General features: G+C 42.2%; 1 protein-coding gene across 1 annotated transcript in view; it reads left to right on the top strand.

Annotated features, from left to right (window-relative positions):
- Positions 1-14,977, top strand: part of LOC309565966 (mucin-5AC-like) — a gene marked incomplete at its 3' end in the record, with an annotated part of 179,326 nt that overhangs the window by 36,113 nt on the left and 128,236 nt on the right. The window contains exons 11-14 of the mRNA XM_082270993.1: positions 3,734-3,803; positions 9,272-9,409; positions 12,136-12,300; positions 12,807-12,901. Of these exons, the coding sequence (XP_082127119.1) occupies positions 3,734-3,803; positions 9,272-9,409; positions 12,136-12,300; positions 12,807-12,901 (468 nt within the window). The remainder of the gene's footprint in view (positions 1-3,733; positions 3,804-9,271; positions 9,410-12,135; positions 12,301-12,806; positions 12,902-14,977) is intronic.

The raw sequence follows: 14,977 nt of genomic DNA, 5'->3' as shown, positions 1-14,977 counted from the left end.
TTTATGACACAGTACCCCTTTTATTGCAAGCCTTCCCTGCAGAGTACCACCTTGGTAAGTCATAGGCACTGATCAGCCTGGGTGTCCTCTCCCTTCTGTCTCAAGCCAGCAGCCGCTACAATGCTCACAGTGGACGGAGACTGGAGGTGCTGCAGATCTGGAAGGAAGGCGAGAGCTGGCCAACTTAACAAGCGGGTACTTATCCACTTGTTAATTTTAAAAGGCTCCCGCACTCTCTGCAGATAGTCCTGCAGCACCTCCCACTCCCTGTGAGTATGGCAGTGGTGGCTGGCGGGAGACCTAGCAAAAAGGACACAACTGCTAAGTGGTGGACCGTGGCCCTGACAGGACTTTCATTTGGCATGGACCGTGGCCCCATTTAGTGTTCCCTACGAAGTACCAAGAGCCTCTCATGGGCCCAAATGTCAGTCCGCCCCAATCCCTGTCCACAATGTATCCCCATCCCCACCCGGATTATCCATCCCTGTCCACAATGTATCCCCATCCCCACCCGGATTTATCCATCCCTGTCCACAATGTATCCCCATCCCTGTCCACAATGTATCCCCATCCGGATTTATCCATCCCTGTCCACAATGTATCCCCATCCGGATTTATCCATCCCTGTCCACAATGTATCCCCATCCCCACCCGGATTTATCCATCCCTGTCCACAATGTATCCCCATCCCTGTCCACAATGTATCCCCATCCCCACCCGGATTATCCATCCCTGTCCACAATGTATCCCCATCCCCACACGGATTATCCATCCCTGTCCACAATGTATCCCCACCTGGATTATCCATCCCTGTCCACAATGTATCCCCATCCCCACCCTGATTATCCATCCCTATCCACAATGTATCCCCATCCCCACCCTGATTATCCATCCCTGTCCACAATGTATCCCCATCCCCACCCTGATTATCCATCCCTGTCCACAGTGTATCCCCATCCCCACCCGGATTATCCATCCCTCTCCAGGATTCTGGTCGGGGATGGGGATACATTGTGGACAGGGAAGGATAAATCCGGGTGGGGATGGGGATACATTGTGGACAGGGATGGAGGAATCGGGCCTGGATGGGGATGATGGGAGTTGCAGTGTGATAATGGATGAGGATGATTCTGAGTGGGGATGAGAGTTACTAAGTGAAGAGGCTCACCACAATGTAATTCCTTTCCCCACTTACAATCACCCCCAGCCATTTTTACATTGCACCTCCATCATGTCTGGAGTTCTGTGTCCCATCAGGAGTGCAAACAAAGCACTGGAGGAACAGCAGCAGGCTGCAGCACATCACACATAGAACACTCAGTGACTTTTACCCTCCAAGCCGATCTTCATTCTGCTCCATGGCATGCACCTGTGAGGGCTGGAGCCACTTCCTCCATTAGGCAGATAACCACACCCCCATGCTGAGTGCTGGCCAATCAGCTACTGCCCAAACGTTTTTTTAAGAACCAGGCTCCACCTCAGGCACAGAGGTTATTGAAGCTTGCCAGGATCTACCCGCGGTCACTGGGAGGAGAAGAAAGCCTGTATGTAGGTATTTCTTCTCCTTCGCTCCTCAGTCAGAGTACTGCAGCGAGAGGGGGGAGGATTATTACTGACTAGAACACCCCCACCAAGCAAACACACGGCACAAACCCCAAGCAATATCTAACCCCCCCCGTGGCATACGAGCGGGGGGGGGTGCGGGTGGTGGTGGTGAAGATCGGAAGCTATTGTTTTTAATGTGTGTAAGGGAAGCGGTCCCCGGGCCCCTGTAGAGGCTCGGGCCCCTTACATCAGTACTGCCTGTACCCCCCTGATGGCGGCCCTGCATACTGGCACATAGTACAGCTGCAGCTCATCCGAGAGAAGATGTAACACACAACTTATGAGGCCATTCACAGACAAATTCCAAAAAATGAGAAAACATGCTTATCTTGGAAATGCGGTGTCACAGTTCCATGGATCCACTCACTTCTGGGAGGCAGGCTCCAGACACTGACAGCTCTTCTGAGGAACAGGGCCCTGGCTGCAATGCTGTATGTTTGCTTATCAGAGCATTTAGCTTTCAAAGGTCAGGGACTGTGCTAAAGGAGAGGCTAAACCTGTGAAAAAAAAATAAAGGTGGCAGGTAAGGGTTTATTCTCTTCACAATGGAATGTGATGTTGTGTGGGTGTTAATTTGCCCTGGTCCGTTGGGCCGAAGTAGGCAGGGCTACTATCACATGTACAGTATCTCACAAAAGTGAGTACACCTCTCACATTTTTGTAAATATTTTATTATATCTTTTCATGTGACAACAGTGAAGAAATTACACTTTGCTACAATGTAAAGTAGTGAGTGTACAGCTTGTATAACGTGTAAATTTGCTGTCCCTCAAAATAACTCAACACACAGCCATTGATGTCTAAACTGCTGGCAACAAAAGTGAGTACACCCCCAAGTGAAAATGTCCAAATTGGGCCCAAAGTGTCAATATTTTGTGTGGCCACCACTATTTTCCAGCACTGCCTTAACCCCCTTGGGCATAGAGTTCATGAGAGCTTCACAGGTTGCCACTGGCGTCCTCTTCCACTCCTCCATGACGACATCATGGAGCTGGTGGATGTTAGAGACCTTACGCTCCTCCACCTATCATTTGAGGATGCCCCACAGATGCTCAATAGGGTTTAGGTCTAGAGACATGCTTGGCCAGTTCATTACCCTCAGCTTCTTTAGCAAGGCAGTGGTCATCTTAGAGGTCTGTTTGGGGTCGTTGCCATGTTGGAATACTGCCCTGCGCCCTAGTCTCCAAAGGGAGGGGATCATGCTCTGCTTCAGTATGTCACAGTATGTTGGCATTCATGGTTCCCTCAATGAACTGTAGCTCCCCAGTGGCAGTAGCACTCATGCAGCCCTCGGCCCATTGCACTCCCACCACCATGCTTGACTGTAGGCAAGACACACTTGTCTTTGTACTCCTCACCTGGTTGCCCCAACACACGCTTGACACCATCTGAACAAAATAAGTTTATCTTGGTCTCATAGGACCACAGGACATGTTCCAGTAATTTATGTCTTTAGTCTGCTTGTCTTCAGCCTTCACACCTTTTGCTGGCTTTCTTGTGCATCATCTTTAGAAGAGGCTTCCTTCTGGGATGACAGCCATGCAGACCTGCTCCCCATTCCTAGTAACACTAACAAGTCACATGACACCAGGGAGGGAAAATGGGCCAATTTGAACATTTTCAATTAGGGGTGTGCTAACTTTTGTTGCCAGAGGCTTAGACACTAATGGCTGTATGTTGAGTTATGTACACTGTCATACAAGCTGTACACTCACTACTTTACATTGTAGCAAAGTGTAATTATTTCAGTGTTGTCACATAAAAAGATATAATAAAATATTTACAAAAATGTGAGGGGTGTACTCATTTTTGTGAGACACTGCATGCTGCCATGGAGACACCATGACAAAGTTGTGCCTTTTTAGTTCTACTTCAAATTATGATAATAAACTGTTCAGCCAACATTATGTTGATAAAAATGTTCAGCCAAAACTTTGTTAGTTAGTTTAGGATACAATTGGGAAGGGTCACTGCTACTAGCGTCTTTTGATTACATACAAACAAGTACTTTTAATACCCCATTGAGCCTAGTCACATCATATATAAGCCTGTATAAAGGAGTAGATATGGCCTTTACCTATAAATTCCTTGCCAAGCAAATGTTTGAGATTTTCCTTCTCTGTTCTAGATGGTGACTTTCAAGGCTGATGGCACAGTTCGGCTGAACAATCAGAGGGTAACACTGCCTCAGGTTACAGGTAATATGACAAAATAACATGCAGTATAATTCACAACTGTATTAAAAATGTTTACTACATCAAACTGGTTGCTTACCTGCTGCTCTGTATTTCTCAAAGCAGAATTCTAGGCAATACTTGTTTATTGACCTGACAAAATAATATATAACTCTGTTAAGCCAGAATTTTGATTCCCGAATATTTGTTAAGTGCATAGCCAGGCAGGTTCCAGGCTTATTTCTTGGTTTACCAGCGCAACTTCCTATGTTTTTACGACCAGCCTCCTCTTCGCTGAATAATGAATCAGCATCTTCAGCTTCATAAAACTGTTGGCAGAGTATTAATATAATGTGCTGGAAGCTTCTTGAATACAGGAAAACAACTTTACTTTCATGGAGGATAGCAGAACATATCTTTACATGGAATAGGAAGCAGAAGCATACAAGAACAAACACTTAGAAAGATATTACTTCCTCTCATTGCATCAAACCATAGATATACGTGTACATTAGACTATATTACTACAGTGCCACCTGCTGCATAGATAGGTATATTGCATACAGTGTATAGTCACAATACTTGCTGTTGTTCTTCCAACACATCTTCTCAACAGCATGTGCTTTGTCAAATTGCATTCAACTTCTTCTAGATATAACTATGATGCTCCTTTGACAAATGCTTGTGAGTGCATTGGCAGTCACCTCATTAGAGACTATATTGGCTTACGGGTCTGTGGTGATGAGCCTGTGTAGGTGATCATCCAGTTTTCCTATTGTGAGGAATCACTTGTTATTGTGAATGGTGCATTCATCACCTTGGAACTTAACTATAAGACCATTGTTTGCAAGACTTTTCACTGATAAAAAGCTGCCTTCTAGTTCTGTAACATACAGCACTTTCTTTACAAGGATACTGTGCCTGCCTCCTTGTGGTGTAATGCAATTCAAGAAGCCCTGGCCTTTACCTTCCTCAGTTATGCTTTTCCTGTTTGCTGGGAAAACTTTGTCTTTTGCACTGTAATCAATGTTTGTGAAGAAGGTCTCATCGCTAGTCATGTAGCTTGTTGCACCTGAGTCTATGCACCAGCCAAGTGGCTTGTCGCTCTGTGTCAATTTAAAGGTGCCACTTCATGAAGTGTCTGCAGTTTCCTTTGTGGCTACTTTGACTCTTTCTTTTGTGGATAGCTCTAGCTTTCACTGCTTGGCTTTCCAGATAGAACAGTCCTTTTTAAAGTGACTGGTCCTTTTACAGTGAAAACATGCCCTGCTTTCTTTGTTGTGCTTTGTGTCTTTATACATCTTAAGAGCTTTCTCATGCTGCATATTTTCTTTTCTTCTGTCATATTAATCAATTAATTTGCCTTTGACATATTCTAGCATTAGCTTCTGCTCGGGTCTGGTTTCTAAAGCATTAATAAGAGCAGTATATGTCTCTGGAAGGCTGCAGATGAGCAGGGCATCAATAGGGCTATTGTTGATGTCCTCTCTGATGGACTCGCAGCTGCTCTATGATTTCTAGCATAGCTTTTGCGTGGTTACATATTTGCTGGCCTTCTTCTAGCCTCATCTTTTACAGCTTTCTTAGCAGAAACAGTTTTTTCTCTTCTTTTGTGGATAAGCTGGTCATCTTCCACTAGCAAGCTTATAGTTGCTTTTGCCTGTGTGTCTTTTCTATCCCATTCCTCCGTCTCTATGTTTGTGGGTCTGTCTGTATTCAGCAATCAGCACTTGCCACAAGTCATCCTTGCTGAGAAGCTTTTGTAGCTTGAACTTCCACAGCTGGTAATTGGCATTGTTTTGCTTTGCAATTGCAAACTTCACATCTGAACTGCTTGCCAACTTTCAGCAGCTTGTATACAGCACTCACTGACGTAGTATTCTCTCCAGTGCCTGGGCCCATAACCTGTTGCCAGAGTGTTAATATGATGTGCTGGAAGCCTTTTTGAATACAGGAAAACAACTTTAATTTCATGGAGGATAACAGAACATATCTTTACATTGAACAGGAAGCAGAAGCATACAAGAACATACACTGAAAAAGATAGTACTTCCTCTCATTGCATCATACCATAGACATATGTGTACATTACACTATAATACTACAGCGCCACCTGCTGCATAGATAGGTATAATGCATACAGTGTATAGTCATAGTACTTGCTGTTGTTCTTTCGGCAAAAACTGGACCAAGATATGGTAAAGCTGAGCCACAACCTTCCTGGTTGTGCAGTTAGACAGAATGGTGGAAAGAAAGGGTTTTTCTAAACCACTGATTAGTAATGAGCTTGGTTTCAGGTTCAGCTTTATGAATGGAAATAGCAATCAGTGCAGGACCTTGATATTCCCCTGGATGATAATTCTATTTTCAATAGAAAATATTAGAAAACTATAAAAGAATTTCAAATAATTGTAGGTAACACTTACTGTGAGAATAATGTGATATATTTATATATATATATATATATATATATAGAGAGAGATGTCCCGAACTATTCGCCGGTGAACAGTTCCCGGCAAACATCGCTTGTTCGCGTTCGCCTCGGCGGGCGAACATATGCGATGTTCGGTCCACCCCCTATACATCATCATTGAGCAAACTTTGACCCTGTACCTCACAGTCAGCAGACACATTCCAGCCAATCAGCATACCCTCCCTCCCAGACCCTCCCACATCCTATAAAAAAGCAAGGACAGCACCCATCTTAGATTCATTCTGAAGCTGCAGAGTTAGTTAGAGCAGGGAGAGTGCTCCTGCTGCTGCTGACTTAATAGGGAAATCATTAGCTAGGCCAGTGTTCTGTGTCCACTCCTGCTGTAAGGACAGCATCCTGACAGCACCCCAAAAAGCCCTTTTTAGGGCTGGTATATCAGTCTGCTTTTATTTTTTTTTTCTATATATATATATACACAGACTGTACTGTGTGCACACCACTCATATCGGGTGGCACAGTACCTTGCAGATAAAAAAGTCATTTCATTTTTACCCTTTAATATAATAACAGTTGCCTGCCAGTGTGTGTCAGGCCCACTGACTGAACTGTGCCCACTGCCAGTGCCCACCACTCATATAGGGTGGCACAGCACCTTGCAGATAAAAAATTCATTTAATTTTTCCTCTGTAATATAATTGCAGTTGCCTGCCAATGAGTGTCAGGTCCACAGACTGTACTGTGCCCACTGCCCACCACTCATATAGGGTGGCACAGCACCTTGCAGATAAAAAATTCATTTAATTTTTCCTCTGTAATATAATTGCAGTTGCCTGCCAGTGAGTGTCAGGTCCACAGACTGTACTGTGCCCACTGCCCACCACTCATATAGGGTGGCACAGCACCTTGCAGATAAAAAATTCATTTAATTTTTCCTCTGTAATATAATTGCAGTTGCCTGCCAGTGAGTGTCAGGTCCACAGACTGTACTGTGCCCACTGCCCACCACTCATATAGGGTGGCACAGCACCTTGCAGATAAAAAATTAATTAAAATTTTCCTATAATAAAAAATAAAATTCATCCAGAAAAAAACAGGAACTGGCCTTTTCATTCGAATTTCAGTAGCGCAGGGATTGTGATAACCTCTTACCAAATAAATAGGATGATAACATATACCAAAATATTTGAATCAGATGTGATAAATATAAGCATAAAATCATTAATACATAAAAGCATGAAATCACATCAATCGGAGTCCATAAAGTCCATAGGTATAAAGTGCATAGAGCAATGAAAGTGCAAACATGAAGGATCACAGGTGCGACTTATGGGGACCACCCTTGCTTGCCACCACCACACAGTGCCGGGAGAAGTATCTGAAATTCAGACTCACCAGATGCCTATGTCTAACCACTCTCATGGACTAGCCAACATCATACGTTATTCCAAACAATTTAGGAATGTTAGGTGATTTATGCCCATTATGGATTAAAACCCGACTCTGCGTAAAATACGTAATTTTCCATGGGAGTTTTGCCATGGATCCCCCTCCGGCATACCACAGTCCAGGTGTTAGTCCCCTTGAAACAACTTTTCCATTACTATTGTGGCCAGAAAGAGTCCCTGTGGGTTTTAAAATTTGCCTGCCTATTGAAGTCTATGGCAGTTCGCCCGGATCACCCGTTTGCGACCATTTGCGGAAGTTCGCGTTCGCTGTTCGCGAACATAAAATTTTATGTTCGCGACATCTAATATATATATATATATATATATATATATATATATATATATATGAATCAAATGTATTAGAAAGTGCTGGATGCCAATTATAAATATGTAAAAAAGATACAGTACAGGATGTCAGTAATTGTACACACAATCTGGAAATTCTATGTACTGAAAAATATTAAACAAAATATTTATTAAGAAAGTGCACCGTGCAAAAAAAGTGCAGTGCAGTATAAACTGACTGAAGAATCGACATAACGGAAAATGTGAGACCGAATAATTGTGAAAAAGTGCACTGTGCGATTAATCGGTGCGGTGTATTCCTTCAGCATCCAGAAGCCCCGCCCTATTGTTTCGTCTATTGACGTCTTCTCGGAGCGGCAGTTTGAATATTTTCACTTTGAAAATAGAATTATCATTCAGGGGAATATCAGGGTCCTGCGCTGATTGCTATTTCCATTCATTATCATTTAGATCATCTGCAATTAATTGGCTGCACTTCCTTATCCCCTTGTCTACCAGCCTTGGAGTCCGAGGCGCTTGATTATTATTGTTTCTCACAGGTTCAGCTTTAGCCTGAGCCCAAGTTTTCCCAAACCTGTAAGTTAGCTACCATTGGTGGCCAATGGACTGTGAGCAGGAGATTCCCTGGCCCACAGGGTACAATACACAAAGGGGTGGGGATTCTAGTGGCATCATTGACCTAATATGGGCACATGCTCACATTAGGTTACTGTCATTGACCTAATAGGGCCATATTAGGTCAGTGGTGTCATGAGCATTCCTGCCCCTATGTATTGATGCAGCTATAGGACAGGGAATCTCCTACCTGCAGCTTATTTGCCCAGCAATGACAGCTAACTTCTGGGCTTGAAACTAAACTCAGTATGGACTGAACCCAAGCTCATCTCTATCATCTACCAGAGCAGGTATTATACTCGTCACACCATTTTTACTTCAGAATACCAAACCTTCCTTTAGTTCCTCCCCATTTAAATTCTCTTAAGCCCTGATAAAGGGGGACTTTTGTAACCTCTAAAATGCTTTTTAAACATATATTTTGACCAACAAATTTAAATTTGGTTTGACAACATTATAAATCAGGTAAAACAGTAGACATTTAAGCTTCAACTACATATTAAGATATTTACAATGGAATTCCACTTCAATATGCATTATGCAATATTTCATATTTATGTGAATGTAGAATCCAAGAATACATTTAACATAGAAACTCATACACATGTGCAAGACAAGCACTGTAAAATTGTAGCCCAGTGGTTAAAATAAAAATGTGGTTAATTATCGGTATCCTTTTACTTTCTTTGCAGCCACTTTTTCCATTTCTCAACCCACCAATTCTTACATCATTCTTAATACTGGATTTGGCCTTCAGATGCAGATTCAGCTGCAGCCTACAATGCAGCTATACATCACTATGAATGAATCTTTCATGGGACAACTACAAGGTCAGTTGAAGAGGGCCTGTTACCTCAGTGACGACAATGCATGATGCCTACCCCTGACCATACTGCTCCTGACAATATTTGTATACAAGTATATGTATAACTGACAATCTATTCAAATATAAATACATTTGTCAATTTGAGTGTGAACAACACATTTATGAGCATTGAGAGTGTTCATTATTTCAGTGCCTTAGACTCTTGATTAGTTCTAAATGTCCTGTATAAACTGACATACTGTAGCTACAGTTGTGTAATTTCACTCTCAGAGAGATATTATAGGACCAAGAACTATTAACACATCTGTAATAACAAAATATAAATGATATTGGCAATAGCTACTGCATAAAATATGGTACAACTTACTTCAATTTGAATTTAGGTTTAGTTGTACCAAAGATAGACTGACTGCCTCTGTATGCAATGAAATCTTTTCATGCTTACAGAGAAGTCTGCTAGGAAGACATTTTCTTCAAGGATCTGTGAATGGGCTAAAAGGCCTTCCAATGCATATTAAGGCTTTATATCAATTAAACTGTCAGGATTAAATGAAGTCTTGCATCTTTTTATCTCTTTATAGTCCCGTACCTCCACATGTTTTGATTTGTGACTGTTGTTTTCTTGGTGAAAATGTTACTTCTTGCTCTCTCTCTGCATTGCTCTGTGTTGGCATAGCTAACAGCCACATAACTAGTAACAAGTGTCCCTACACAGAATTGTATTACAGAGGAGGAGAAGAGGTGTGTCAGATCAGTCTTGTTACTGAGTACTAGGACTCTAAAGGCTCGTACACAGTTGACGGAAATCGGACGAAATATCCTCCGATTTTTCTCTCTCATGCTCAGCGGTCATAGCCATTTTTAGTTGACACTGCATAATGTTCACGAAATTTCTCGTCCGATTTTTTTTTTGGGACATTTGTTCCTAGACTTCCGGGTCGTCAGCAACTTCAGTTCATGCGTGGTCTTTCGTATCCGATTTTTCACGGACGTACTGCATACACATTAAACAAAAATTGGTCGTGCTGGGGACAGACGATAAAAATTTTGGTGTTTGTCCCTCCGTTTTTTTCCGTTGAAAATGTCGGCATCGGCTGCTGGTGTACACACTAGCCGAAAATCGTACGATTTTACCTCGGACAGGAATTTTTTCTACTAGTGTGTACCCCACTTTAAGCTAGCCCTACACTAGTACATTTTCAGATAAATATTCATAAGAATAGTCACATGTGCATTTGTAAGAAAAGTCACAGTACATTTGATGTTTTAACCGCTTGCCGACCGCAGCAAGTAGATTTACTGCGGCGGTCAGCCCCTCACAGGCAAAGTGACGTTAATTAACGTCACTAGCCTGGGAGGGTCTGGGGAGCTAGCAAGCGCCGCCGGAGGCGCGCTCCCGCTCCCGTGCGGTCACAGACCCCCCCGCGCGTGTGACCGGCGGACCCGATGTCCGCCGGTCACTCGGCGATCGTCGGGAGAGAGGGAGAAAGTCAGGCGGCTTGTGTAAACAAGCCACCTGTCATTCTCCTCGGTGTAAAAACACTGATCACACGGTTCTACTATGTAGAACCGTTGATCAGTGTCCTTACACCTCAAGTCACAGCCAATCACAGTAAGAATCACGCCCTTAGGGACACACACAGCCCCTCCCTCTCAAATAAAGTTAACCCCTTCGCTACCAGTGTATTTTTACAGTAACAGTGCATATTTATAGCACTGATTACTGTAGAAATGTCACTGGTAACCCCAAAAGTGTCAAAAATGTCAGTCAAGGGTCCGATCTGTCTGCCCCAATGTCACAGTACCGCAAAAAAAATCGCAGATCGCCGCCATTACGCGTTAAAAAAAAAACAACAAAAATGACAAAAATCTTTCCCTTTGTTAGTAAACGCGATAACTTTTGCGCAAACCAATGAAAATAGGCTTTTTGCGATTTTTTTTACCAAACATATGTAGCATAAAACAAATTGGCTGAAAATGTTAAAAAATTTTGATTTTTACATTTTTTTGGGGGAATTTCATATAAAAAATGTGAAAAATATTGTTATTTTTGCTAAATTTACGCTCTTTTTTTGTTTATAGCGCAAAAAGTAAAAAGCGCACAGGTGATCAAATACCACCAAAAGAAAGCTCTGTTTGTGGGAAAAAAAAGGACGTCAATTTTGTTTAGGTATAGCGTCGCACGACCGCGCAATTGTCCGTTAAAGTCACGCAGTGCCGAATCGCAAAATACCCCCTGGTCGTTTAGCAGCCAAATCCTCCGGGGCTTAAGTGGTTAACAAATGTTACTTTAAAATACTTTAAATATTCATTTGCTCTTAAACATTCAATTTTGGAGTGAATGGATTTTGCCTAATGAAAACCCGATAAACAATTTGTTTGTCTGAGGAAACATTTCCATCCTGCTTTTTCAAAGGTTATCATCCCTGCAGTTGAAAATGAACGTCAGTTTGACCCAACTAACTTTTACAAAATCAAACATTCTTGTAAGAAAACAATGATCATGAAATACCCAGCTTTACTGTGGGGTCTATTGAACTGCATAGTTTTATTTATACAACATGCAAAGTTGCAGTAACAGGAAGGTATAAAATGTAGTTTTTCAGTACAATGTCTAGTTGACTAAGCATATACTTCTCTGCCTTCAACTGTATTTGAATTTGTGAACATTATCCTTACAGGTTTTGAGATGTAAAGAAATATTGATATATTTTGGATCTGTTTTTATAGGTCTTTGTGGAAACTTCAATTATAAGGAAATAGATGATTTTGAAATATCAGCTGGTCTAGTTGAAGCCACAGCGTCAGCTTTTGCCAACACTTGGAAGGCCAACCCCTTGTGTTCCGATGTGTCAGACCGGCTGGTGGATCCATGCAGCCAAAGCATTGAGAACAGTAAGGCATCATCTTTATCCTATTATCTCAGTTACGTTGCTATTCAGTAGCCATGCTGAAAAGTTTGAGATCAACTTCCTCATTGGAGACAAAGTCAAAAGTGATAACCCAGTGATTCCCACAAAAGCATTATGGAGACCACGACATTCAAACGTTAAAAAAAAAGTCTAGAATTGGGTTTTCACATTCTACCTCATTCACAGATGCATCAGCTACAAAAAATATAGCGGCATGGTTGTGCTTACAAAGTGAGGGGGCCTTTGCAGAGACAGGGTCACTTTGCCTCTATAGTAGAGGTTTTCATTCAATATAAGCCAATGAAACTCAAGAATTGACATTTTTCAAAGGTATTGGGACATATTAAATAATTTTCTGTACAGTCTGCAAATATCTTAGTATACTACTGCTGTCGCCAGCAATTTTGACAGGTAAAACATTTATTTTACTTTGTTACTTCATTTGTTTCTCATTTACACAAATTAAGCAAGGTGCTTCATTCTTTCTAGAAAACTATGCAGACCATTGGTGCTCTTTGCTGGAAGATGACAAGTCTCCTTTTGCTAAATGCCATTCAACCATAAACCCAAATGAATATGCAAAGGTGAGTGTTGCATTGCATGTGGTCACATATAATATCATATTCTGACTTAGGAAGCACTTCTGTGCATGGGTTGTGCATTCACTGCAACATTTAAAAGAGAAAAATGTGTACACCTTGCTTAGCACCTGTCACTGTTGGTCTATAGAGAGAGCCTTGAGGTTACTTGAAGGCTATAGTGACTCTCCTGTTTTCACTTATGGTCATTTGGAGGCTGAGAGCTTCTCCACTGCCTGTCTCCCACTTTAATCCTTTGTTAGTCAAGGTCTCTGCCCAATCAGTGGTGCTGTGGTTCCTGTTCTCTGTGTCAGGCAAGCACGTAGTACCAGTCGTATGACATGTGTCTACTGTCCTACCCTGCTGTACCTTGTACCACTTACATGAATAAAGGAACTTTTCTTCATTGGATTCCGTGGTGGTGTGCGACCATTTTCTTGTTTCGTGCTTCTCCTGGTGGCGTGCCAAGGTTCAGCACCCACCTTGAATCGTGGACTTTGACTAGCCTGAGCGGTGTTACCTCTCTTCATCATATCTGTGCAGGGCAGGACAGGGTGGTAAAAACCCAGTACAGACCAGTACATGCCCTGTAAAGCAGCAGTGTGTGTAAAAATCAGTACTGTGCAGGGTAAACCAGCACACTTTGAGGGTCTGGTCTTGTCTTTTTGGGGTTGTTTTTTCAGCTCTAGGCTTATTATAAATATGCACTAATGCTTACCTAATATTAAATACTAACCATAGTATTTGGCTCCTCATATTGCCATGGTTGCATGATAATATATATTTCAGATCAAGTTAAAGGGCAGAATGTTTAAAGCCCAACTCTAGCCTATTGGGGAGATTTCCCCTGACCTTCTGTCAGGGCAGGACATGATGGGAAATCTCTCCATTGGGGACACAGGAAAAAAAATTTTTTTAGTCAGAAAGGGTTAGAACTTATGAAAATAATTTTATTTTTGTTTGTTTTTCTGTCCTAATGACAAATCCACCTCTTATTTCTTGCATGAGCATCAAAGAGAGAAGAAGTACAGGAAAATCTCCTTAATAAGTTCACAGACAGAAATAAAAACCTGACAATTGTAACTCTTACCCATTTAATCCAAAGCTTAAAATTGGCAAGAGAAAGACTTTCATTTTAAGGGTTAGAAAAAACTTTATGGTTGAGGTTTATGGATTTACTTGTGGTTAAACATTATGTTTCTGGGATAGGCATACAGTTAAAATGGACCAGTCAGTAAATGTATGCATGCATACATTCCTGAAAAGTCATAAACTACAGAAACTGCATATTTTAAAAAATGCATTAAATTTATTAATCGGTCACTGAGTTCTAAGCAAGTTACTTTGCCTAGGTTTAGATGTAGTAGCTAGCTAAATAATATAATCAATCTGCTGCAGGAAGGTAGAATCATTTCTCTAGTCCTCCAGTGATCACGTAGACCTTAAGCATGTAGAAAGTCACAAAGTGGATGGCAACAACAGAAGGCAGAGCTGTGTGTGCCATTATGGAAGAACACACCGAACTACTGCACAGGCACCAGAACTTCCCTTGTTGTGCTATCTATGAGTCAACATCTCAGTCCAGGATGTAGACACTTACCCTGGATGATTTCTGAGCTTGTGGGTAGGTGCAGCATGGTGAGGCAGGCAGAAACTAGTCAGAGTTGATGCAAAAACAGGAATGTATTGTAACTAAAGTTCAGAAATACATAACAGGCCCAGCGCGGGGCGGGGGGGGGGGGGGGGGACCCAGCCTGGCCGTTCTGAACCCAGCTGGGAAGGTCTCCAGGAAGGATAACATGTTCCTGCACTTTCTCTACTTTCCTAGAACCTTTCCCTGACACTAGGTACTGTTCCTGATAAATAGAAATCCTGTCCCTATGCTACCACTCTCAAAATGCATGCCAAACCTGAAAGCCAGGGCATATACACTGCCTGACCCAAGTTGGCCACCATAGTCACATAGTGTGCCAGCATCCAATCAGATGTTACCCCTCTGTGACCCAGGAAACCATAGAGGAAAAAGGTTTCTCTCAACTTCCTCCTCCACCTGCATTGCTTTTGCAGACTAAAGCTGTAGGG

This window comes from Pelophylax lessonae (genome assembly GCF_965119305.1).
Source record: "Pelophylax lessonae genome assembly, chromosome: 10".
In the NCBI taxonomy this organism is placed as follows: Eukaryota; Metazoa; Chordata; class Amphibia; order Anura; family Ranidae; genus Pelophylax; species Pelophylax lessonae.
The sequence above is the reverse complement of the archived record's forward strand: the minus strand, read 5'-3'. Positions and strand labels throughout refer to the sequence as shown.